Here is a 27,385-nt window from a genome sequence, read left to right on the forward strand (position 1 = left end):
GCGGCATCGACTTATCGGGTAATAAAGGCAATGTTAGAAAAAAAATTTAAATTTAAGTTTATAATTTTAGATATTAACAGTTGAAGCTTTATATCTCTCTTTAGCAGTATTATAATTCAACGTAGGCGATTGACATATATTTAACGATTTACATATGTAATCTCATTCATATATTTTAGATGTATGATACTAGATGAATACTAGATGAATTTGAATGTCAAGATAATAATAGTCGTTGCGCGAAGACGCATATATCCCGCTGATTCCGATTGTCGCATCGAATAAAAATAGCGAACCCTGCAACATCATTCCTCTCTCCCATATTTTCGAACAGAAAGGACCTACGGTATTGTGTCGAATAATTTTCAGCTGTTAGATCCTCACAATGGGCCGAGTGTTCGGTACGAAGAACCATGCAAACACAGATCCATAAAGAAGTATAAGCGACGCACTCGCCGATCCCGCAACCGCAACGTACAGAACAGGCAAATGCAAAAGTGTCGTCTATGTCGTCTATAGCTGTGTCATATGGCTCTCTGTATGCCCCTCGCGCGTCAAACTACGAGTTGGGCATTTGTAATTGTCGTTAGTGTCGATGACTCGTGACCGGCTTGTCGAAAGGAGAGGACTTTACAAAGTCGCGCATATCGATGTTCTCTCGCGCATGTTTATTTTGCACCTTCATCACGCGCGGGAATATCGTGGCTGAAAATAATGTCCGCTATTTTGATAATCACACGCTTTGGAGAAAGTTACATCGTTATATCGCACCGGAATCAGAAAGAGAGAGAAAAAGAGAGAGAGAGAGCGTAAATGCGGGACACGACCCAATTCGACGAAGCTTATACAATGAATGGTTTCGGCTATTTTTTTCTTGATTTTTATTTTGCAAATTGAATTAAAGAAAGAATTCTGAAAAAATTAATTAGTTTTTACTCTTGCAGATATACACGTGCGATCTTTGATTTGGATTTCATCCTATTGATAATTTATTTTGACACTGCTTTCGGTGAAAATGTAAAAATTTGTGCATATTGTGAGTTCAAAGCGTTAACGTATCGAAGGAACGCCTCGCGAGAACGGAACCAGTTGTTTCATTAAACACACGCTGTGCCTATGAAACGTTACATTTTAAGTGTGTGCCGACACGGTGCGTGACGACAATGGTTCCCACAATAAAGAACCCAGGATATGTTTACCAATTATACATATGTATATGCGACCACAGGAACGAACACGTCCGGCGTGATATTGCAGGAAAAATTCTTGGCTTTGTTTAAATTGCATGTAAAAGTTAGAACAATGCCAAATTTGATTCTTTATGAAATATATAACATTAAAGAGAATAGAGAAAGAAATGACAATCAGAGAGATTTATCCTTTTTCTTAATTTTTTCTAAAGATTCTGTTTATGTAAGCTTTCTTGGAAATTTGAAACAATTTTTGAAGCATTAAATGATAAATTTACATTTAAACAAATTTCTTTTTTTTTTGTTATAAAAATTTAGAAAATAAAATCGAATAAGCACAAACAACTCTTGCTCTTTTCGCGATGATAATAATCTTAACGTTAATCGCAGCTTGATGATTGTCAATTGGTCAATCGGTTCAAGAATTTAAGATCGATTGTTTATATGGTAGCTTTTTTTCTATTGTTTATTTTTATATTTATTATTTGCATACATGTATAGAGCAAAATTTTTATCATCTTAATCATTGCACAAAAATACTCTTAAAATTTTAACATCAGAATATCATAAAGATTTATCATTTAACTATCAATGTTAATTTTTATACAATATCATGAGATAAAAAATGATTAAGACTACTTGAATCGTAATCGTTATGTGCGCTTCAAAACGTCTATTCTTCTTTTATCATTTTCTACCATCCACAAGATTGATAAGAGATAGATTTATCTGCGACAGGAAGCAAGATCGTACACAGGGTGTCTACTCAAATCTTGTAAAAAAAATTCCCTGATCTTCCAGGTATTTTGAATTCAAAATTCCAGGTAAAGAGAATAATTAAAAAATTTTTTATACAATTTTCTAAAATAAAATTATTTATTATATGCGTTTTCTTTTGCTTTTCGCTGATACGAAGAAAAAACACAGAGCCATTCACATTTCTAGATTTGCAAATGTACTAAAAAAACTGAATAACTTTCGTAGGATAAACGTCATCACTGATTATGTTTACCCTATGTCATCCTTAATTAGGTTTAATAACACATCCGTAGTTTTAAAACTGGCCAATCACAGAGTTCTGTTACACCCCCGTTAGGTTATTAAATCCGATTAAGGGTGACATGTAAACATAAAACTAAAATTTACTTAAATTTTCACTAAAAATTATGATAAAGAATAACTTCATATTCAATATTCTGTTAAGATATTGAATATATAAACAGAAACGGATATATATTTATAATATATATATTTTAAACACATAATTTACAACTTGGCTTATCGATGGATTGCCGACTGGTTACAGTATCAGAGCAAAATTATATATATATATATATATATATATATATATATATATATATAAAAACCCTAAATCCTAATAAAATTTGACGAACATCCCCTGTTTTTTCAGGTATAAAAGGTTCATTCCGTATCATTAAATCGGAAAAGTACTTGTTCTCAGATTGAATTATTATCGGAAATGCGAGATAAAAAAAACGGACCAGAGTTTTAAATGTATTCTGGAATATTCTGATAGAAATTGTACACAAAAGGAGCACTCTTGTCTTGCTCGATATTCAATCTCACGCTACGAATTGGAATCTATATTAGCGGCATTTCGACGTGAATTTACATCGAATCGACCGCAGAGTACAATGTCAACAGCTACAAAGGTAAGACATCTTTTTTAAATGCGATAATAATAACTCTCTTTCTATTTGTAAGATACATTATTCGTTATGATGTATCATTAAATATGATAATCTTGTGAGTCACATTTTACGTTGCGGAACAACATGTGATTACATTAAACTGCTCTATGATATCATTATTTGAGTGTTCTCCTCCTACCTCTTTATGCTTTATTTTATATTTTGTACCATCAATTTATTGCATTTTTGTTATAAACAAATATTTTAATTTGGATAAAAATTGTATCTATTTGAAATATTTCTGAAACGTTAAACCTTGACATTGTTATGAAACGATATAAACTCTATACATATTGTTTATCCACAATGTTCAATGAAAACATAATTTATTATGAAAAGCAAGAGCTTCAGCAATCTGTTATATTTAATAAAAATTTTGTTAAAATAATATAATTTATATAAGCAATTATATAATTATATAGAAAAATTTGAGGAAAATGTGGATATTGTATTTATCTTTGTTTTTGTAATTTGTCGTTTTTTCAAGTCAATCTATAACCATAACAAAAACTATACAATAAATGATATCCAAAATATCACGTGCTCTTTAAGATTATTTTTTTCTTTAGCCCTATGTTTCGTTCGTCTTTTTTCACGAACGATCAATCAGTATTTTAATCATCACGTTACAAAAACCCTCTACTAATAAATTAATATTTACTATACGTATATTCATAATGTGATAATTTATTCTAATCAATGTCTTTTTAGATGTTCGAGGAAATACAAACCGAAGCAAATGAAAACGTCGAAACCTTCGCCTCCCATAAAAAAGTTTCTCAACTTATGTCTTTAATGACCAATAACCTCTATTTAAATAAAGAAATCTTTCTCAGAGAATTGATCTCAAACTCTAATAATGCTTTGAACAAGATTCACCGTGAATTTTTAATGGAAACTCTCAAGCTCGACAGCGAGGAATTATACATCAAGATTATATCAAACAAGAACGATCGTACGCTAACCATCATTGATAATGGTATTGGTATGACCAAGACTGATTTAATGAATCTTGGAACGATTACAAAGTTTGAAACTAAGACTTTTATATTAGAGTTCCAAGATATTACTAAAATCTCTATTGGTCAATTTAGTATGGGGTTCTACTCTGCATACCTTGTAGCTGATAAGGTAACTGTTACTTCCAAGCATAATGATGACAAACAATACTTGTGGGAATCCAACGGAAATGGATCATTCACTATTAAATATGACAACAATGAGTCATTAGCACGTGGTACAAAAGTTGTTCTTTACATTAAGAAAGATCAATCCAAATATTTAGAAGAAAGCATGATCAAAAAGATTATCAAAAAGCATTCTGAGTTTACTGAATATCCGATCAAATTGCTCGTGCAAGAAGAACTCAATAACATAAAATCTATCTGGACCAGAAGTCCTAATGACGTTACTGAAAACGAATATGATAAATTGTATCAGTCGCTCACCTATGATTGGGAAAAATATTTGACTATGCGACATTTTACTATGAAGGAAGGTCAAGCGAAATTCACAGCTATACTCTTTGTTTCATGTCATATATCACTCGAGATGTCAATATGCGATAGAAAGAGCATCAAATTGTACATTAGACACGTATTTATTATGGATAACTGTAAAGAACTGCTACCAAACTACCTGAATACCTTCATAACAGGCGTTGTTAATAGCGAAAATCTGCCCATTAATATCTCTCGTGAAATGCTGCAAAGTAACAAAATTTTTAAGATCATTCGTCAGAATCTCATAGAAAAATGCTTGGAAATCTTCGATGGATTTGCGAAAAATAAAGATTTTTACAAAATGTTCTATGAGCGATTTTATCATAACATTAAACTTGGAGTTTACAAAGACAATATTAATCGCAATAAATTAATACAGCTTTTAAGATACTATACCTCTGCATCCGGCGATGACATGTGCTCATTGAAAGATTACATCAGCAGGATGAAAGACAACCAAAAATATATTTACTTTATCATTGGCATGAGTAAGGAGGACGTAGTGAATAACTTATTCGTCGAACATATAAAGAAACGCGGCTTTGAAGTGATTTACATGCTTGACATATTGGACGAATACATATTTGAACGAGTGGAACAGTTTGATGGAAAGCAGTTCATGTCCATTACCACAGAGAACTTGAAGCTTCTCGAGGATGAGACCGAAAAGAAGAAGCACGAGGAGAATAAATTTGTCAAGTTTGAGAACTTGTGCAAAGTTATAAAGAGCATCCTGAAATATGAAGTGGAAAAGATTGTGATTTCCAATAAATCTATCAATTTGCCTTGCTACGTTGTGATTTCACAATGTGATTGGACTCCCAGTATAAAGGACGTCGTAGACAAGCACATCCTGAACAAATCCGAGATAACATCCATAATAGCAAAAAAGCAGCTCGAAATCAATCCGGATCACGTCATCATTGAGAAACTTCGACAAATGATCAACGATAATCAAAACAATAAATATGTTCATGATATCGTGAACATATTATTCGGAACTGCTCTTCTCTCGTCTGGTTATATCCTGAAGAAACCAAAACTGTACGTCGCTGGCATCTATAGGATGGTCCAACTGATATTTAAAGACAATGTGATTGTAAATAATGAAAATGTGGAGAAAGTAGATTAAGCTTTGCATATAATAGAATTTTTATAATATTTATAATATAGCAGAAAAAAACTGCATCAACATACGACTGCATTTGATTGGGTCATCTATTATTTATTTCTATTTAATAAATAATTTTTATAATATTTAATAATATAATATAATAATATACAAATTTTTACGTATCATATATATTTTGTTATTGTCCTCCAAAAATTTCTACTTTGTGACGTATATATTATTTTCCCTTATTATATTATTATATTATTATCACTAAGCAAAATAATATCAAAATTAGTACTTTAATTAATTACTATATACACTATATATTTAAGATATCACACTTAATGTTAAATTATTAAAAGATTTGCATTAATTTTATAGAATTTAATTAAAATTAAATCAAACAATTAACAATCCTTTCCATTATATTGTCTTAAATATGGATATTTATTATAAATTTAATATTAGCCTTTTTTTTTTGTAAATCAGTATCTTGAAATTGTATGTTTAATATAGAAATCAATTTTATTATACAAAGAATAAATGATTCAAGAATTGATAAAAAGAAAGAAAACACTAAACATCAGTAATATATGAATAAAAAACTAATGCACTAGAATATGTTTTAATGCATCTTGAATTCTAGTATCGGATTTTTCTCTCTGCTATTATGTTTAATATCTAATAAATACATTCATTAATGGTGAAAATGTGAATTTTCTGTCATGAAATCTTTTTAAGATACGTAAAACATGTAGAAACGTGTGTATAAATACCTTCAGAATACTTCGGAAGAATTTTGACGATTAGGGATTCAATTCAATATAAATTGAATTTCTTTACCTCAATTATTTTCGCAGGAATGTAAAGTTTTTAGATCAATTGTATCAGATATTTTTGAAAACTCACTCTTCTCTAATGTATAAATATTTAATTATTAAATGCCGATTGCCGCGTCGGGCTCGTCAAAATAAGGTTAGTGAAAAGAGTCTGTCAAAACGCCATCTGTATACTGCACGATGCGTCGAACGTCGAGAGGAGCACTTCTGCTGCGGACGAAATTAGTCGTGTGGGACTTATCGCGTGGCCTTACTTCTTAAAGAAAACAAAAAGATTATGATGGCAAGCAAAGCTTGGAAGGTCAGTACTGCCGACTGCGATGCGAGGATCCGCTGTCGTAAATCGCCTTAATGGTGATTTCGCACAAAGGACATTTACGCAGTATGTGACTGAAGCCGCCTCTGAGGGTATTGACGCGATCTTTTCGCAGGTGGTCCAGCCGCACGTGCCGATGATCAAGTTTCGGAAGGGCGGCATTAATCACGCAGGTAATTTTAGATCAAATCGGCACGCACGATGCGTGACGATACCGTCGAAAAAAAAAAAAAAAATATCCCACCGATACTGATATCTGATATCCGTATTATCTGTTGCAGCAGTTGCGGGCACGACGGCCGCTCCATCTGCGAGATCGTCAGGACCGTCTCAGACGCAGCAAAGCGCGGGTAATGCTACGGGCCCTGGGGTGATTGTTCTGCCGACGATCGAAGACCTTCACCTGCCACCGCGATACCAAAGACAATCGATAGATGAAAAGGAAATCGAATATATTAATGTAAGTTGCGAGATGAATCGTTGTTGACAGGGATCTTGAAATGGCATCGATCACTTGGAAATTATTTTTTACTCGTTTACTTAATATAAGAGTAGATATAATATATATTATATAACGTATTTAAAAAAAAAAAGTTTTAATTATTTTATATTTATCTTGTGTGTTTTTATATGTTACAGCGTGGTGGACCAGAATGAGCTTGCAGCGCAAGTATTTAGGATCTTATAAATCTATGCAATATCATAACTTATATCATGAATGAATTAACTGTGTGTTATTGATTGGTAAGACGCAATGCGCCGTGTTCAAATAAATAAACGTGACGGGAGAGATTCCGCGCTGCGAATATTATTTTATATTTATGTATTTCAGCCACACATATCGGGCAAGGTCTTTTGTGACACTGCCAGGGCCTGCTATTTCTGGCACAACTCTTACCTCATTCCTGTAACATCCAATATGTGTTAATTCTAGATCCTTAAGGCACAATGACATTTTAGTAAAATACTTTATTTAAATAGTAAATTTTTCCACACTTGGGCTTTTTTTATACATAGTTGAAGTAAGAGAGGAGATATTTTATTTTTATATTTCTTTTGTAATAAAAAACCTTATCTTAAACATATCTCGAACTTGAAAAAATCTAAATAGAAAGTCTATTTAGCATTGATTATAATATAATTTTTTTTTTTATGAATGTAAATATAACTTTAAATGTCGTGTCGAAACGTAAAGCTGTCTTCAAGCATCTTTTAATATAATATAATTTAATTTCCGTAGTTATATGTGTAATTTTTTTATTAGATATAATCCTCTCTTCTCCGATAATGACATTTTGATACAGCCCTGAAGCAGTATGATAAAAATAGCAGACGACAGTGCGCTGCGGCGGTCCTCATCTCGTCTTGACGTGCCTGGACGTGAGTGCGGAGGAAGATTAGCGATCCGTTTATAATTTTATCGAAGTTTTGTCGAAGCGCGAAACATATTTACGAACGACGAACCCATTACGAAAATGGCCGAGATAACAGATTTCGGACCGAGAAAGACGATTTTTATACTCGCGATTGTGGCTAGCTGCTTCGCGGTATTATGGCCGAAAATTTTCTACCCTATGCTCACAGCATCTGTCACCCCGCATCAGCCTACGACAGTAGACAGTTCTGGTAAGATTCCAATGTTCACGTGTGTAAGATTGTTAATAATGTTAGAAAATTCTCGCTAAAATTATTTTGTTCTCGGATAGATATTATACTTTTTTATCTATTTCGTTTATAAATAATTTAAATTTTGATGTCTCACACGTGCATGTAGAATAAGTTAGATAGGAATTATATCTAAGTATAAAATACTTTGCACAATATTCTTTTTATACTGTATACAGTTATTATGCGTAGTGTGCTGCGAAGTAATATTTGAAAGCGATGTCACTGCAGTGGATATTATGCAAGAAATGTGTCAAAATATATTGAGGCATCATCCAGTTGATCCACGTATCAGAGATGCGTTAAAGCTTAACAAGCTAAGCCCGCAAACTGCGAGTTTGTGTAGAGAGGAGGTTCTAGCCAGATGTGGCATAGATTTATTATCTTTTCTCGCTGAAAGAGAACGGTTGGGGAAAACCTACAAACAAGTATTGGAGGAAATTAGATCGTTCAATAGTTCCCTTTGCCTTAAAATGAACTTTGGTGTACCGTTGTCTCAATTAGGGATACCTCATCTTATTAGATATCATATTTTGATGCCACATAGTAAGAATTGCAAAGAAATGCGAATTAATTGTCGCTTAATATTAATAAATCTTTGTGTCATATTCTATTTTAATATATAATTGATTAATTAATTGAAGCTACTTTCATAATAATTTCTCTAAAATATGTGAGTTTGTAATTTTAATAATAGTTTTATATATGCTACCAATAATATTTATATTAATTGAATTTGAATTAATATGCTTGATACATATAATCACACATGTTGACTATATTGTTTGTAAATTGCTTATATAATAAGATAAACTTTAAGAGATATATCTGTAATGTATCACATCATCGTATATATATGGAGAATGGCTTTGAGTTATCTATTTTGTTTTGGTTGATTGCCAAAAAGCAAGCACATTCGCAGACGAGGTTTGGCAGATAAAACATGGAGTTTTAAATATGTCCATAACAATGACCTATTATACTTTTCTTATTTAAGTTTTTCATGAAAATCCTAGATTTATTTCATAAAAAATTATCAGTTGGGCCATATTTATAACAAATTTTCAGAAAATTAATAAAGCACTAATTATATTATATTGCAGCAATTAACACAAGCTTGTACTAATTTCTGAGCGTTTTGACACAGGATTAATATATTTTTGCGTGAATCAATACATAAAAATATATTTTACAGATAAAATCTATAGATTTTTTATGTATACAGATACTATACGACAGGAACGTCGTACTCCTCCTCACGCAGGCGGAATGCATCCTGCGATGAGAGAGCGGGGAAGAGCCATACCATCCTCTCACATTGTACCAAAAATAATGGATAGATCTGATCGTGTTATACCAAAAATAAGGCCACCTCTTGGTGGTGCTGGTCATGTTGTTCCAGCTCCCAAGGGAAATGGTACAATGGGAATTATCATGCCACTATATACAATAGGAATAGTTTTGTTTTTCCTATACACCATTATTAAGGTAATGTATAAATTTGCAGAATAATCGTGACAAAGATACGAATGCGATGAAATCTAAGAATGTATTATAAATTAAACCTGTCATATATATATATATATATATATATATATATATATATATATATATATAACTTCTTTTTTTTAACAGGTCTTGAAAAAAAATTCCGATAGCGAGATTATTTTGGAATATCCAGGGGCAGCTGCTGAAAAGGAATTTCAGAAAATGGTGTTCTCTCCAGAAGCTCTCGCTACTGCAATGACTGGAGGTACGCTACCTTATCCGAGGGAAAAGTCACCATATAGGACTGCACCGACTATAGAAGAGTTGAAGGATCGTAAGTGCTTTTGTGTAAATATTTCTACTATTACAAGCCATGTTTCATTTACATCAATGCAATGTTTTTCTGAGAAGCTATTTCTTTTGGAGAAATATTTTGGAGAATTAAGATATATATGTCTTCTTGAGTATCTAAACAGATTTTTCGATGGTGTTGCATGATGCAAGGTTTGCACAATTAGAACACACACGTATTTATACACGCGGATATACATTGCAAGATTCTGAATAAAAATGCGCATATATTGTAAGTACTCATACTTATACTCTGTACTACGTTTGATAATGTTCTACATGCTGGAACACAAGAAGCGGCAGGAGACATAGAGATAGATCAACTGAGACAACGATTGGTCGAGACGGAAGCAGCCATGGAAAGAATCGTTGTCCAGATGAGCAACATATCACGTTCAGTAATGCAAAACTCAGGCTCACAGCCAGAAATCAAGGTTTATCAAATTAGTTTTGACGCAATTCACAGTTTCAGTTTTTTAGTCGTTAGAAAGTATGCACGTTGCTGTGTTCTGATTGCGTTATAAGCTTTACCCATCCAATGTACATTAAACATATTGTACATTTAGTATTAAGATTTTATCTTCAATATTTGGCTTTTTTAAATATCAATGATAAGTGTTGCAAAAATTATAAATCGTTGATTTAAATGTTTATATTGTATATAAGATCCATATTGATATATATGCATATATTAGTCGAGTGCGATATTCAATACGAATATTTAAATTGGAATATATGTATCCAATAACATAGAATTTATGTTATATATTTTATATTTTGAGTAGTAGATGAGGCTCCAAAGTCCAATGGTCTAGCAGGAGTCGATCGCGGTTCTAAGGTACATTCCTTGCCTCCAAAAATATCTCTAACAAGAGTAACCAAGAGTTTGTGGGACACTTTTCATTTTTAGCGCACTAGTTTCACGAATAATGAATTTATCACGTATAAATGTTTTTTTTTTTTACATATGATAGTCTCATTCATATGATTCTGTGATAACAACATTTAAATATTTCAAATGCAGAATTATCATTATCCTTTTGTATAAGTAAGGATATTTTTCTCAGTGCTAAATATTGTTGAGAAACAGAAGTTAATGAAATGATAGTTGTTCTTCTTACAGCTACTTGAAGTGCTAATTGTGTGCCTTGCATGTATATGATACTCGCTTATTTTATATCTTATTGATATGGTATATTATAAAATTAATAAATTAAAGCATAATGGATTGTGCAATATTTGCCATATATAATTATATGATTATACTATGTTTTTTATATAGATGTAGAATTTTTAACATAGCTATTTTTTTTTTAATTCTGTATGGTTTTTATATTAAAAAGCGTTGCTTACATATATATATATATATATATATATATATATATATATATATAAATAGCTCTTATTAAATTAATCAGAGAAATGGCTTTGAAGTTTTTATTACATAACATGTTATTACTACATATATTTTTGATTTAAAAAATATGTACAAGTAACGAATGAAAAGTGAATAATGAAAAAATAGCATACTAAGAGTTTAATTTACAGGAAGAGACTACAGTTCCGGAATCACATAGTAGAGAAGATGAAGAATTAGATGCAGTAGAACAATCACCAACAGTTAAAGTTATGGGAATGGAAATGACAGCTAGTTGTGAAAGTGGACAGAAATGTAGCAGACCTACTACCCCCATTATCCTTACACCAAGGTATTATACTTATCATTCTTTCATTAACATTTTTTTTTATTCTTTTCACAGAGAAAGAGAGAAAGACAGTATTTTCTCAATAATTCTTTGACAAAATATATATATTTTCGTCATATTTCAGTAATATTGAAAGAGAAAAAACACCGCCAAAACCTATATATTTAGAAGGTGCACTACCGCCGCAATGTGAATTACTTGTAACCGATTCAGAAACACAAGCAGAGAAATCAGAGGACGACGACGACGCTCCCGTTGTTCTCTCAGGCAAAATGACCCTCTCCCTCATCAGCCTCGACCAGATTCCAGCTGTAAGGAAATATTAGAATTACCAACAGAATCAAATGAATCTGCGGAGCCTTGTTTTATTTGGTGATTCTTTCATTCATTTAATTGTTTGCCTAACTTTTGTATAGGTTACTTAATATAGAGATCACAAATCACAGGAACTAAATGCAGTGCAAAGAATGGTTTCTTGGAAATTACATACATGGGTATGAGTAATGTGCTGATTTCATCATTCATTATTTCTATTCCTATTATTCTCTGTGATTTGTTCTAAATATCAATGACATTAGTGCCTTGTGCCTTTTATTTATGTTACTTATGTTTCACTAATATTTTAATTTTAATGACATACACTTGCTTGTTAATAGAAAAATAAAAAATATTTCTGAACTAGATCATCAAACTCTTGAAACTAATTTTACAATTTGGCAATCTATTTCAGGAACAATCTATATTGTTTAATGGAGGAGTGTATTCTTTGTCTATAAGAACATGTAATTTGTGTTTATTTAATATATTGTTTTTTTATGTCGATGTAAGCAAATTATATATTATCTGACTAAATGGAATGAATTTACTTTTAATTTTATTTTTATACTTGTTTTGATAAAAAAACTTAATGAATTCTTTTTATACATAATGCTAATGAAATTATGTCATGCAAATTGCCTTTTGCAAGAAACAATACTGCAGTTTTAATTAAAACTACACTTATATTAACATATTAACATTACATACATATCAGTAATAGTATGATATATTTAAGATATATATTTTATATTTTAAATATTGTTTCAAACGGTTATTACATAAAAATAAAGTATAATATATAATTTAATTGAGTCATGTCTTTTTTACAATTAATGATAAAAAAAGATAAAACAAAAGATTAATTTATTTAATAATGTCTAACTTTCTATGATATTTTTTTCATAGATATAATAATATGCATGTTACAAAACATAAATGTACTTTTTTTTCTTTTATTAGAGGAGCGATAAAAGAAATTATGTGTTTTTACATTATTCTGCATGTAAAAGTAATAAATGAAAAATGAATATTTGTCGAGGCATTCTAAATTTTGTAATTACATGTGTTTATTATGTGGAAAGAGGGCCTTTCAAATATTCCACTACTGCATACATAATAAAGTGTGTTTGTAAATATTCAAGAACCTATCTTTCAAATCACATCATATTCTACAAACTCAACAATTAATCAGTTTATGACAGCTAAGATAGTTGAACGTTATATAGTTTAAAATTTAAATTTGTTAGAAGAAAGATTAATACAAACGCATTATAATGGTATTTTATTTTATAAATAACAAGAAAATAGATCTCTGTGTGTTCACTATTATTTTAAATAATCATTAAAGGTTTTTTCTGCAGTTAATCTCAGATAATATCGTTATTATATACTGATTAATATGGAAATAATGATTTGTACATTTTGTATATTTGTACACTTCTATCTTGCTTATTAGATAAATTTTAAAAAAGATACTTTTGTATGCTTCAGTTAAAAAAATTAAATCGTTCCATTTTTTCCTTTACTATTGTTTCTCAATTGTAAAAAAGATCTGACTCCATTAAAAAGATTTCGTGAAACACTCGTCTTATATTGTACAAAGAATTTTATATTGCTTTCATTTGTTTTATATTTCAAGACATAATTGCATTAAGAACGATATCTAACATGTAGGGTTCAGAGGATGAAGCTCGAAATGGAAAGGAAAAAAAACCCTTGAAAAAGAAAATAAATGCAGAAGTTGAGAATGTACCAAACAAAAGATCAAAGTTGTGGCAGGAAGAAGAAAAGGAGGAAGATGAAGAAGTAGAGGAAGAAGAGGAAGAAGAGGAGGAGAAGGAGGAAGAGGAAGAGGAGGAGATAGAGGAAGAGGAAGAGATAGAGGAGGAAGAAGAAGAGAAAATAGAGGAGGAGGAAGAAGAGAAAATAGAGGAGGAGGAAGAAGAGAAGGTAGAGGAAGAGGAAGAGGAAGAAGAAGAAGAGGTAATAGAGGAAGAGGAAGAAGAGAAGGTAGAGGAAGAGGAAGAAGAGAAGGCAGAGGAAGAGGATGAAGAGAATGTAGAGGAAGAGGAAGAAGAAGAGGAAGAAGAGGATATGGAAAAGGAATCTGAGGATGAGTATGAAGAAAAGGATTGAAGACGAGGAATCAATCTTCAATCCAGATGAACATGACGAAGAATACTGGAAAAATATGGAAAGTAAAATGAGTAAAAAAGAAACCAATCAGGAATAAAAGGGCTAACAATTTTGTTTCTTTAGGCAAATCAGTGTTTACCAATCTTTAAAGATTGATCCCTTTATTATAAAAAGCTACATAATTATTGCAATAATTATAAGAAGGCTGATATATACCAAATATATTCACGATATAAAAATACATAAATTTGTTGATTAAGCACTGCCAAATACCTAAAATGTATGTCTTATATGTATTATCGAATTTTCGTTTTTTTAACCGTTATATTAACATTTTATAGAATCATAAATTTATTAACTACAGGGGCCAAAAGTAAGAGAGGCAGTGCTATCTGTGCCATATTACATTGACATAGACGTTTTAATCTGTAATACATGTTATACGCCATGTTATTAGTCTATGTACTTAAAAAGTCATTTATGAAATCTTTTAGATCTTACAAATGCCAAGAAAAAAAAAGTAATAAGAAGAATTATGAATTTCTTTCCAAATGTAGTATACAGCATAGATATCAAACTTGCTGACTGGCAAGCACTGATACATAAGCCAAAAATCTAATCTTTCTTTTTTTTACTACAAAAACAGGGTTCTTGTTCGTAAACCTATTGCTTCATTTACTAATAATTCTTTAAATATTTAATTTTATATCAAGTTGTAGCATTTTATGTCTTTACATTTTTAGTTCTTTTTTAGTATAAAATTTCATAATAAACGATTTTTCGATTTCTGTTTATTGTATTATTAAAAATGTTTTATCATTTCAACCAACATTTCTGATCTTGATTTCTAACTGTAGATTAAAACTATATTTGTTTAAAATACATTAAAAGTTTGTATAAATAATCTATAATAACATTTAATACATAATAATATTTTATCATATAAAACTTTTAATATTTAAAAAAAATGTAATCTGGAAAAAAATAAAGACCGAATATCTCTGTTCTTTGTTTATTTTAGGGTAATTTGTAGAATCCAATAAGTTTTATTTTATTACTCTTATTTGCTTTTACATAAAAGTCAATAATAATAGCAAATTATTCAAAAAATAGGGCATAGAAAGAGATAATAGAATAAAAAATGCAAATATTATAAATCATAGAAAGGTATAGTTGATTAAAATATTATACAGGCAAATATAATATTGTTAGCAATATTCTTTGTATACAGTTATATTTTATATTACATAAAAATGTTACTATTTTCATAATAATGTCACACATTTAAATACTTATGAACAATATTAAAAAACATAATTTGACTAAATAAAATGCAGCACATCATTTATAATAATGAATCTTTTTGATATAAATTAAATGAATGCATTTTTTGAAATTGAAAATTCTTTTATAAAATCATTTATTCATATGTCTATTTAGATTTCTTCAGCTCTTATAGCCAAAACTATTTTATTGTAATGTAGAAATATTTATGCAAAATTGTTATTACATAGAACTTAATTTATTTGTATTTATTATTAGAAAATGCAATGTAGATAAATTTTAGTAACAAAAAATAATTCGTAAGGGATAAAGTACTTTGATTTATATATAGGATATTATAACTATTACATATATGACAGAGTGTACAATTTTAAAATTGATTTCTCTTATATTAAAAATTAAATACCTAATCATGTAACATATAAGAACATTTATAAATACAAAGTGCTATTAATTACATAATGACTATATGTATATATATTGTTATTAAAAAATCAGACATAATAATGTGTGTGTGTGTGTGTGTGTGTGAATATATTTTTTTATGAAAACTAAATTTATCTAAAATTTTATAGATTGATATAATTTTTTTTGTTTATTTCATATTTGATTTGATTCGCCAGATTTAATCTCCAGTCTCCATATATATATACACACACACACAAAATCATAATACAGCGTACACATTCAAAACCTCCATATACTCCATATAACCTGTTTCATTTCATTTTTCTTTTGTGACTTCCGATCTTTCGAAAATATAAAAAACAAAAATTTTTCTTATATACAAGTAATATTTCGGTTTAAATTTCTGTCCCGTGCTTTTTTTTGTAATATATGGGATAAATCATGATAAATTTTGTTAAAAAGTCAACGCGTAACCTGTAGAAAATTTCTTCATATTTTTTCATTGTTATTATATTAATTATATTCGCGTGTTGAGACAACATATCTAACATTGGAAGCAGATGAACAATAACACGTGCGACATAAGTGATGATCGATTATTCATGCTACTGGATCAAACGCGTTAGGACTAGGACAGAGAAGTACTTTGCACGTTTTTTTCGTGGAAAATTTGATAGATGAGAATCCCACGTTTCATCCGTAACGTTTTGATAGGCATCCCAATTGGGATTGCTTTTTGTGATACAGTTGGATATGTTGCAAAAGTGGAGGGCATCTCTATGCAACCTGCGTTGAATCCAGATTTACGGTATCCTGATTATGTATTCTTAAATCGTTGGGCTATCCGGAATCAAGATATAAAGCGTGGTGATATAGTCTCTATCACATCTCCTAAAGTGCCAAATCAAACACTCATTAAAAGAGTTGTAGGACTTAGTGGAGATATTGTGGACACGCACGGATATAAGCTCAGCGTTCTTCAAGTATGGATATGATACATAACTGTTGGTATATAATAATGTTGGGGCTTTAATAAATTGATATCGGCTATGTTTTATTATTTTTTTATCTGTGAATAAATTATGATGTTTCGAATACAGGTACCACAAGGCCATTGTTGGGTGGAAGGAGATCACATTGGGCATTCTATGGACTCTAACATCTTTGGACCAATTTCTCTGGGTCTAATAACAGCAAAAGCTACATATATAGTTTGGCCACCAAATAGGTGGCAACAATTATATTCTACAAAGTTTAATCATGAGAGCTGTTAGCTTTGTAAAGAAACTGCAATGGGAATTACCTGGTACTGTATGCAGGTAAGTTAAATTATCATAGACTCTGTTAGTGTTATAAGTTACTTGAGAATGTGAATTATTTGAATATTATGTACAGGTATGGCTTAACAATAGGAGATGTCGACAATGATGGTGACAATGAATTGGTCGTCGGTACTGCTGAAGGAGAACTTTACATCTTCAAGGTAAATATAATGGTAATATTATTAAAAATTTTATTTTAAAACTATATATATAATATTTATTCTCTTGTATGGCAGGGATCAGAATTATGGCAGAAGATCACTGGTCTTGGTCTTATAACCAGTGTAGCAATTGGAGATATTTTTAATTATGGATGCAATGCACTTGTTGTCATCTGTGGCGATGGCTGGACACATATATTTTATAGTCCTAGATCTGTCAATCCTAATAATGCAAATGTATCTGTAAGTCAACATGCTGGCAAAGATACAAATGAGCAAGACAACTTCAAAACGAATATCGGTGAGTGTGAGATTCAGAATGTGAACAGACATGCTTTATGGAATAGTGCAAAAAAGCTTAGTTTTTGATCGAGACAACTTACACAGAATATATATGTGTAGATATAATAAATTCCCAAAACTTGGAACATATTGACAATACAACTGAAATTAATGAACTCTCTGGAAAAATGGAATGTGTGCATGTACAAAGAATCCCAACCAATACAAAGATAGTATTGATAGCTGATGTTGATAAAGATGGTGCCAATGAGATGATTCTTGGTCTGACGGATCGTGTTGTTAGATCCTATAGATGGTCAAGTAATGCTGACTTAGGAACAGGAAAATTGATTGGCCTAAATAAATGGGAATGCACTAATCAAATAGGAACAGTTACACTGCAGGTATGTTAAATTATATGTGATAGTCATTATATAATTAAATTAATATTGATTATAATATAGAAAGATATATTAAGCAGAGATGCTAATATACAAACATTTTTATTTAGCATACTGGCGATGGTACACCAACTCTGCTGGTTGCACAACCCGGTGGTACATTTATGCGGATTAAATGCAACTCTGCCGATTGCCACTTAAAAGATACTTCTTGCGAAGCTGTTGATTATCAAACATTAGGAATATCTAGGATGCGTAATCAAAATATTTCAACTGAGATTATCGGAGATTTAGAACCAGGAATGACGCCGTTTATTTCGACGCTTGAGCCTAAAATATCTAATTATATGCTTAAAGATAAATCATCGAAGCAAAATTTTGCAGACGACAGCCAACTGGGCATGAAAACCTTTAAGTCCGCATCGCTCGAATTCAAAAGAAATCATTCGCAACCCGTGATTCGGAAAAATAGTTTGGATATGACAGGCGAATATACTAGAGATTTTACAACAGAGAATCAACAAGTAGTTAAATTTTATAGTCCTGCCGATTCTTCAAGTACTGATGAAGTGGATGGCAACTTTATCGGTGGCAAAGTTATTCACAGAGAATTCAAGAAAACGACAAAAAACATGTTGTTATCATCTTTTAAGGATTTTTCCTTCGATGATAAAAATAAGAATAAAAGTAATAATAATAACAATGATACTAGTAATATGAATCAACATGAAAAAAAAGATAACAAATCGAATAATAAAATCAGTAGTGAAAGTGCTCCGAAAGGAAAACCTTATGCTTTGGCAACGCTTGATGGAACTATTATGTTAGTGCAGGATGAAATTATTTTATGGTAAGTGCGATCTATTTAAATATATTAGTATAATTTGCAAAATATATCGCATTATATTCTCTTTCCTTTATAGGGCTATGCAAGTAGATCATCAGATATTCGCTCTATGTCGATTGGATGTCACAGGTAATAATTCCGACGAGATAATCGCCTGTGCTTGGGATGGTCAGACCTACATCTTAGATCAACAACGGCACAGCGTACGCTTTCAATTTGAGGAACCAGTCAGAGCTTTCTGTACGGGAAATTACAATGTGACTCCGGGAACATCGAGTCCCAGTTTAGTGTACAACACTTTTAACAACAAGGTTGTATACACATATACGAAATACTACACAAGCACAATTGAAATAATTGATCGTCGTTAATGATTATGATCTTTTATTTCTTCTAGATCTTTCTTTATTACGATGTTATCCTTCCGAGCATGACGATCAATGCTTTGAATCCCATGAAGGATTTTGAATCTGACGAAATACAGACCTTAAAAGAATTATTGGGCAAGTGCAGTACTAACGAGAAACAGCGGAAAATGCAACAATTAACCGAATGGCTGTTATACGGCGTACATTAGCATATGGAACAGATAATATATAGGAGCAGGGAGATGTGTAATAAAATATGCATATTCTAAAATATGCATTGAATTATTTTTGTTCTTTATATTTCTAACATTATATTAATAATGTTAGAAATGAAAATAAATCGATCGAATATATTTGTTCCTGAATGTGGCTAACCAATTTTAAATTAAAAATATCCGATAATGCTTGTAAAGCGAGATTTTTCTTCGGTATCTTTCTTATTTCGCATCGATAAAATGAAATGTCTTATGCGGTCATCCTATGGGATGTACTGCGTTATCGCGAAGGATATACGACCGACGAAAAATTGATCTAATTTCTTGGCAAACAAGGGGCTAATGATATCAGCGAAATTAATTTTGGTAGAGTGCAGCGTAAAGATGCCTATTTAAGGATTCTCGCCTATTTGCGGAATCTTCCGAATCACAGCATTTTATCTACAATGCCATAAATCGGACTGACATTGCACCGAGTATCAGCCCAGCATATAGTATCGCATTGCATGTTATCATTGTCAGTGAATATGTAGATTTCGTCAAGTACTTTTCCAAATTCCTGCAAGGCTGTTTTATTAGATATATATATATATATATATATATATATATATATACATGATCAAACCGTTGACACGTAAGCTGTATTTTTCCAAAATTTGGTGTCGTTTTAATGCCGGAATAGTGCATTCAAACATCAATTCAAACCGCCGTATCAGACAAGTAGAAAGGAAATAATCGAAATATAGTAAATGTAAGTATAATCGGCAATATGTAACATATATTTGCAAAATTTCGATGCTCGCAGAATTTAGAATAAAATTATTTAAATTTATTTCCATTCGAATATAAAATAATAATTTTGTGTTTGACATTTCTCAACAAAAGTTTAATTAAGAAATTCGCGTAAGGAATAATAAAAGAGGATGAATATTAAACATCATTAAATATTATACGCGATGTGACACTATTAAGAAATACGTATGTACAGCAAACCATGACGGACGATTAAAAATATTTCCAGTTTAATAACCCGGTTTAGTTACCGTTCATATATACAGCGGAAGACTGGTAATGCATAATTTCACTTTCTACTTTGCAACAAGAGAAAGAGATATTTCTCAGTGTTCCAAAACAAGTTTAAACATAAGATAGTTTAACTACATCTTACGCGCGTGTATTCATCTGAAACGTGTCGCGGATATTCGAATTTCTATAATACGCAGTTCATCAACGGGAATTAACATATTCAGGATGATCACTAATGATACGGAATCGTTTTTTGCGGGTCACGAGTTGAAGGAACTCAGCTTCGGATGGACCGACTACATTCTGTTCGGTGGTTTGCTGGGCATCAGCATTCTCATCGGCATTTACTTTGGCTTCTTCAGCACGAAACAGGACAATACTACCGAGTATTTGCTCGGCGGCAAAACCATGTCCTTTCTTCCGATTAGCATGAGCCTCATAGCCAGGTGACTTAACATGTATTTTACGCATTTTGCCATTCTTATTAATCTGTACAATTTTTACTCTGTATAAAAATATAATATTACCTATACTAATTTAATCATGTTTCAAGTTCAAGAAAAGTTAAACTTAAAAATTTATTTTACACAAAATATCTTAAAATCGTTGCAATTATAGTAACAGTTTTACAAAATGAAGACTGTCAAAAGCGAGAAATATCTCAAATAAAAGTAAGGCTTTGCTTTTGTTTTGTAATATTAGTATAAAAGAATTGAGACCGAAGTGCTGAAGATGGCCAAGAGCATTAATCGAGCTTATGTAGTTTCTAAATTTCAAAAATTGAGATTCTGATAAAATAAGATTTACCTAAGATTAATTGAAGAATAAGATTTCATTAAAGATATCTAACAGGAGATGTATTAGAAAATACCCTATATAATTTTATTAAAACAATCGTTTTATATTGAGAGTGCGAAGAAGATCCATTTCTAATGGGGATTAAATTTATTTCAGTCACATATCGGGAGTGTCTTTACTCGGCGTGCCCTCCGAAGTGTACCAGTATGGAACTCAATATGCAGCATGCATTTTCACATCCTTCATCTGCTGTTTCCTAATCATATTCTTATATCTGCCGGTGTTTTACAAGCTACAGCTGAAAAGCACTTTTGAATATTTGGAAATTAGATTCGCCAGGCCTGTCCGAATATTAGCATCCTTTCTCTTCACTCTTTCGTTGGTGATTTATGTACCACTGATAATCTACGTGCCAGCATTAGCCTTCTCGCAAGCAACTGGAATAAATCTGCATTATGTTGCGCCAGTGATATGCTTGGTGTGCATTTTCTATACGACTATCGTAAGTGAAACAAATTTATATATATATATATATATATATATATATATATATATATATATATATATATATATATATATATTGTAGCGATTTTAATTGTCATTATAAATTTTGAATCTTTATGATAAACATTTTTTATCAAAGATTGTAAAGTCTGTATGGTACTTAAATTTTTTAGAGGAAAAAACGTTTAATATATTTGCAAGTTTAAGAAGGTTTCTTTGAGAACATTTCTGATACATTTATGAGATTTAATAGACATCAGGTTTCATTCAATTGCATTTGAATAAAGAATACGAATGTGAATGTTGTTATCGTGTATATTAACATTTGCACGTACTGCATATTGAAATAGAGATTATCAAGATCGTAGAAATTGTACAATAACCGTATCTAGATTAGCTAGAAGATCGCGAGGATCCCGAAATAAAACATCCATAACGTTTTTACACGTCATCTTGAAGCTGTGGCATTATCAGATATCATAGTCTATTTAGACGAAACGTACAGCTGTGACAGTTAAATGAATGACTATTTAGAGTAGAATTATCTAAAGGTTTGCTGAAAATGCAACTGTGGCCTTATCATTTTCAAAAATTGTTGGATTATTTATGATGCAGCATCGCGCGATGCGACAACAGAATAATGCTTATGTCGCCACGTCATTTGAATAAAATACACAAAAGCAATGACAAGATTTGGCATCTATTTATCTTTGTCTTTCGTTTATTTGACAATAGTACAAATATTCATACGATATGCAGTAAATACATGGATTGTTTACAAGTAGACGTTAGAAACAAGTCTAATATCTTGATAGAACAGATTAATAAGAATATGTGCTAATGAAGAATAAACGCTTTTCGAACATATCTGATATAATTGTTTATCTAAAATGGAACCTAGATAATTCGACGCGTGGCGTTAATTGTGTTACATACTGCGCGTAATGCACTATAAAATTAGTATGAAAAATTATTTTTAAAATAAACGAGCTTTTTCAATATATATAATATATATAATATTCATGTATCGATAATGATTTATAAAATACACAAATCACGGCCATTGTAACGTCATTATGCAGTCGTTGTGCGTTACAATATCTTCCCCCGGGTTTACGTTTCACCGACTCCCCAATCGTACTGTTTGATTCTCCGCATGTCGCGCCGTGAGTGACACTGATACCTTTATTGTATCGCGAGTAATCTCTTTTTGAAAAAAAAAAAAAAACTTATAGGGAGGTCTGAAGGCTGTCGTATGGGCGGATACGGTTCAGATGACGGTGACTATCGGAAGTCTCGTTGCCGTTCTGATTTTGGGAACTATCGCCGTGGGCGGCGTCGGCGCGACCTGGAGAATAGCCGAAGAAGGTGGTAGAATTGTGTTTTGGAAGTAAGAACGGTTTTTTTGTGTGTACTTTTTATCTTTTTATTGTTACTTTTTCATTACGATCTATTAACAAGAGAGGACCATTATTAAAAATGAAACGAGATTGCCGATATACAAGTATTATGTAAATTCGTGTGTTGCTTTATTAAGAACCGCACATCAATGTCAATTAATTAAATTGCGTCGATTGCATTAATGTAAACCAATTTTGGAATATTATCCCGCGCTGTGTTTCAGCTTTTCTAAATACTAAACTGCATTGTGTATGTTATATTATTTCAGCTTTTCAAATATTAAATGTTGTTCATGCATCTATACATACGTATATTATAGCTGTATAATATAATATGCTGTTATATAACTGTTCTAAGTTGAGATAATAATGTATAACAACATATGCAAGTTTATTCAACGTCCAATCTATAAAATGCTAATCATGATTAATAACGTGACATAACTGAATTTAACTCCTACTATAAATTATATTAATTATATCTCTTTTACAGCATGAACCCTAGCCCTTTTATTAGAAATTCGTTTTGGGGTATGTCAGTGGGAATGACAATGACGTGGCTGGCATCATTGGGCATTAACCAAGTCTCTATACAAAGATTTCTGGCAGTGCCTACCTTTAAAGAAGCGCAAAAGTAAGTGCGCGAGTACCAGAATTGCTCGAGACACGTAACAATTGTTTTATACAAGTATTTTCGTAGGTCAATATGGTTCCTAGCTGTAGGTCTAGTGGTCGTAAAATTTATCTCCGTCTTCACCGGTCTCACAATGTACGCAAGATATCATAAATGCGATCCCATAACTGCACACGTAAGTTTTGACATTTATTAGCTTCTAGCTTACTACCTGCTAAGCTCCCTATATGTTCTCAGATATGAAGAATGCTTGATAAAAATTACATGAAATTTTAAGAACATCTTTCTTTTTGAAAATCATTCTTTTTGAGATTTTAATATGTAAGTAATTGATTTTTTATTACATTTTTAGATAGCAATAAATAAGTTTTAGTTGTAAGATTTGTAATAAAATGTTGTTTTTTTTTTTACTTTTATTTCACACACACACACACACACACACACACACACACACACATACAAAATGAATTTTCTTTATTAAATTTATTTATAAACTCTTTAGTTTGGTTTATCTCTTTTAGCCATATTCTTATATCGCATCTCGTGTAGAGATAAATCGTGTAATTAAAGTAAGATTAAAAAGTTGGGCAGTTAAAGGATTAAATAAAAATGCCTCTTATAAAGATTCCACTAAGGGAATTAACTTGTTTTCAGGTAGTAGCAAGGAGCGACAAGATATTGCCGTATTACGTGCTAGATGTAGCCGCGGATGTTCCAGGACTTCCTGGCCTCTTCCTCGCCGGTCTGGTGAGCGCGGGTCTCTCGACGATGAGCGCCGGACTGAACACAGTCGCCGGCACGATTTACGAGGATTTCATCGATCGCTGGATGCGAGAGAGTAACGACAAAGAGACTAAAGCTGCCAACATTATGAAGGTACAAAGACGGAACATATTATGCGGATCCAAAATCGCGGTAAAAACAAGAGATTCTCAGTCTCTTTTCCTTTTCCGTAATGCAATATCATTAAGTGCGATTCATTAAATAAAAATAATCTGGATACATGTATATGTATCATCATTTTAGCAAAAATTCAATTTCTTATAAATAGGCGATATAAGCAATGCACTCCACACAATGGTTTATATCATCCTCAGGTCACGGTGGTTATCTTAGGCATCCTGTGCGTGGGCATGGTGTTCGTCGTGGATCGTCTCGGGGACATCTTCCAGCTATCCCTGACTGTCACCGGTATCACCGCCGGTGCGATGCTGGGCTTGTTCTCGCTGGGGATGCTGATACCCTGGGCAACGACTAAAGGGGCAGTAGCCGGCGGACTGGTGTCGATGATGACGATGATTTGGATCATCGTTGGCGCGCAATGGCATATGGTGAACCGTCGTCTCTATTACGAACCGCTGCCATCTACGACGGACGGTTGCCTGAACTTGCCTGGTCTGAATCGTACGGTTGCAACGGCGCAGAATCTTTCGGTTCAAATGGAATCCGCGGACGAGCCTTTCTTCATGTACAGGATATCCTTCATGTACTACACGTTATTAGGCGCTCTGATTGTGATAGTGATCGGAACGATAGTCAGCTTCGTCTGCGGCGCTCCTGACTTGGGCGACGTCAATCGAGATCACTTGACACCATTCATCACCAGGTATGTATTTGAGTACCTCGTTATAGTTTCGAAATAGAATATATAGAATATAAAAGAAAAAGAAAAATTTCTTTCCAACCATTTGATCGAAATCATTATAAAAATTATTCTATTCATTCCAATTTCATATATATATATATATATATTTAAAAGTATTTAAAATAATTTGAATTTCAGGATCTCACTTAAATCTTTAACACCATAATGATTTTTATACAGGATAGCGAAATTGACAGATATAGTCAATCGTTTTTTGACTTTATCTACTTTTTGTCAATTCTAAAATATATATATCTAAATATATATATAAATATATATATATATTTTAGAATTGACAAAAAATAAATAAAGTCAAAAAAAGATTGACAGGATAGCGAAAATTTCGCTATCCTGTATAAAAATCATTATGGTGTTAAAGATTTAAGTGAGATCCTGAAATTCAAATTATTTTAAATATTTTTATCATTTATGCATTTATATATACTCGTATATATTTATTCTTTATTATTTTCTTATATGTATATTATTATATCATTTGCAGATTTATGCCACCAAAAAAATATATGGAGGTGTCATTGCACACAGTACCGACAGCGTTAGTAACCAATTTAGAGAAAGAAGAACTGAAATCTTAAAACATGTATAATTTATCCTCGCAAACCTCTTCTCTGATATTATATAAGACATTATTACAGCAAAAAATGTAAACGTGCGCTTGAATATTTGAGAAATCGTTTGATTGGAAATTGATCTCTAATAATATGACATACTTTGCGTAATCGAATACATAAATATGTTAAATATTCTATCATAATCTAATTTCTGCTGAACTTAGATGAAGATTGTTTTGAGAGAAGGCTAGTCCAAACTTTTAATATTGATCAACATCGACGCAAAGGTGTTTATATATATATATATATATATATATATATATATATTTAAACCGTCCAAGAAATAAAGAGAAAGAAAAGGAAACAACTTCAATCAATAAATCCGTAATACCATGAATTATTGGAAGACAGCGATCGACAGATAAACAGACACATTTGTCGGGATATAACTGTATCTAACTAGCTCGTTCAGAGTTGAAAGCACCCATTAGAACGGCGATGAGGGTGTCAAATTGACTAGATTATATATCTGCCCCACGCATCTCAATACAAACACATAAGTCTCTCCCATCTGATACATCTGGAGGAACGATGCCTATCGGATTAAGGCTGAATGTAAATGCCGCGGGAGTTTTTTGTCAAGTCATTCGTCGAGTCTTTATTTAAAATCCGCGATGGATCGATTCTACCGTCGCGGCGTGAACAAATTTTTTGAATCTTTAGCTCGTTTCTCGAAAAGCAAAAAATAAAGTCACCGATTCGATTACGGGCGAGCTTATCGTTACGAATCCGAGATGATGAAATGAAGAATTCTTATCAATATCCGAGATGCGATCTCTTGTCAACTCTTAGGCGAAGGAAACTCCGACTAAAAACTATTCCGCGGGAACATTCGACATCCATCGTGGAGAAACGGCGCGTCCTATCTTGAAGCGGCGACCACATTCCACCGCAGAGCGTTTTATTTTATTGGACTGAAAGGTGTCAAATATAGGTGGCAGGGGGACCCATCTACTTACATACCGACACGCGAGTTTGAGAGAACCCTCCGCCTTGCTCCCTCCTTCTTCTTTCTATTCGGTTTGATCTTAACGTGTGGGTAAAATCCCAAAGTGAGGACCCGGTTCGCATTGTGACCGGATGACAGATTTTTGACAGATTCTGTCTGATTTGGTGTCGAG

General features: G+C 31.9%; 5 protein-coding genes across 11 annotated transcripts; all 5 read left to right on the top strand.

Annotated features, from left to right (window-relative positions):
* Nucleotides 1-1,912: 1,912 nt before the first annotated feature.
* Nucleotides 1,913-5,536, top strand: LOC138939994 (heat shock protein 83). Its single transcript, XM_070308441.1, has 3 exons — nucleotides 1,913-1,991; nucleotides 2,602-2,863; nucleotides 3,614-5,536. The coding sequence occupies exons 2-3, from the start codon at nucleotides 2,846-2,848 to the stop codon at nucleotides 5,534-5,536; spliced, it is 1,941 nt and encodes a 646-aa protein (XP_070164542.1). The 5' UTR covers nucleotides 1,913-1,991; nucleotides 2,602-2,845.
* A 984-nt stretch (nucleotides 5,537-6,520) lies between these two features.
* Nucleotides 6,521-7,669, top strand: LOC138939928 (alpha-ketoglutarate dehydrogenase component 4). Of its 4 annotated transcripts, none has more exons than XM_070308278.1 (4): nucleotides 6,522-6,658; nucleotides 6,789-6,846; nucleotides 6,958-7,133; nucleotides 7,313-7,646. In XM_070308278.1, the coding sequence occupies exons 1-4, from the start codon at nucleotides 6,635-6,637 to the stop codon at nucleotides 7,328-7,330; spliced, it is 276 nt and encodes a 91-aa protein (XP_070164379.1). In that variant the 5' UTR covers nucleotides 6,522-6,634; the 3' UTR covers nucleotides 7,331-7,646. The 4 variants fall into 4 exon arrangements, with proteins under 4 accessions (XP_070164376.1, XP_070164375.1, XP_070164379.1 ...); XM_070308277.1 differs by having other exon boundaries at nucleotides 6,955-7,133; nucleotides 7,313-7,641; XM_070308275.1 differs by having other exon boundaries at nucleotides 6,521-6,846; nucleotides 7,313-7,669.
* Nucleotides 7,670-7,995: 326 nt separating this feature from the next.
* On the top strand, nucleotides 7,996-15,146 carry Ric-3 (RIC3 acetylcholine receptor chaperone). Of its 4 annotated transcripts, none has more exons than XM_070307933.1 (8): nucleotides 7,996-8,299; nucleotides 8,531-8,884; nucleotides 9,564-9,826; nucleotides 9,974-10,160; nucleotides 10,472-10,611; nucleotides 11,726-11,886; nucleotides 12,008-12,194; nucleotides 13,876-15,146. In XM_070307933.1, exons 1-8 carry the CDS (start codon nucleotides 8,149-8,151, stop codon nucleotides 14,335-14,337), a joined length of 1,905 nt encoding a protein of 634 aa, XP_070164034.1. In that variant the 5' UTR covers nucleotides 7,996-8,148; the 3' UTR covers nucleotides 14,338-15,146. The 4 variants fall into 4 exon arrangements, with proteins under 4 accessions (XP_070164034.1, XP_070164037.1, XP_070164035.1 ...); XM_070307936.1 differs by having other exon boundaries at nucleotides 12,008-12,255; nucleotides 13,876-13,963; XM_070307934.1 differs by lacking the exon at nucleotides 10,472-10,611 and adding an exon at nucleotides 10,963-11,015 and having other exon boundaries at nucleotides 7,997-8,299.
* Nucleotides 15,147-17,192: 2,046 nt separating this feature from the next.
* On the top strand, nucleotides 17,193-20,176 carry LOC138939853 (KICSTOR complex protein ITFG2). Its single transcript, XM_070308093.1, has 7 exons — nucleotides 17,193-17,348; nucleotides 17,425-17,512; nucleotides 17,588-17,813; nucleotides 17,915-18,198; nucleotides 18,306-19,045; nucleotides 19,119-19,353; nucleotides 19,440-20,176. The coding sequence occupies exons 1-7, from the start codon at nucleotides 17,290-17,292 to the stop codon at nucleotides 19,617-19,619; spliced, it is 1,812 nt and encodes a 603-aa protein (XP_070164194.1). The 5' UTR covers nucleotides 17,193-17,289; the 3' UTR covers nucleotides 19,620-20,176.
* Nucleotides 20,177-20,510: 334 nt separating this feature from the next.
* On the top strand, nucleotides 20,511-26,278 carry LOC138939854 (sodium-coupled monocarboxylate transporter 1). Its single transcript, XM_070308094.1, has 8 exons — nucleotides 20,511-21,097; nucleotides 21,606-21,951; nucleotides 23,189-23,343; nucleotides 23,847-23,987; nucleotides 24,054-24,162; nucleotides 24,642-24,863; nucleotides 25,085-25,593; nucleotides 26,135-26,278. Exons 1-8 carry the CDS (start codon nucleotides 20,877-20,879, stop codon nucleotides 26,226-26,228), a joined length of 1,797 nt encoding a protein of 598 aa, XP_070164195.1. The 5' UTR covers nucleotides 20,511-20,876; the 3' UTR covers nucleotides 26,229-26,278.
* Nucleotides 26,279-27,385: the final 1,107 nt, after the last annotated feature.

The sequence above is a fragment of the Polyergus mexicanus genome, unplaced genomic scaffold, assembly GCF_030449975.1.
Source record: "Polyergus mexicanus isolate NDT 795.1 unplaced genomic scaffold, iyPolMexi1.0 SCAF_15, whole genome shotgun sequence".
In the NCBI taxonomy this organism is placed as follows: Eukaryota; Metazoa; Arthropoda; class Insecta; order Hymenoptera; family Formicidae; genus Polyergus; species Polyergus mexicanus.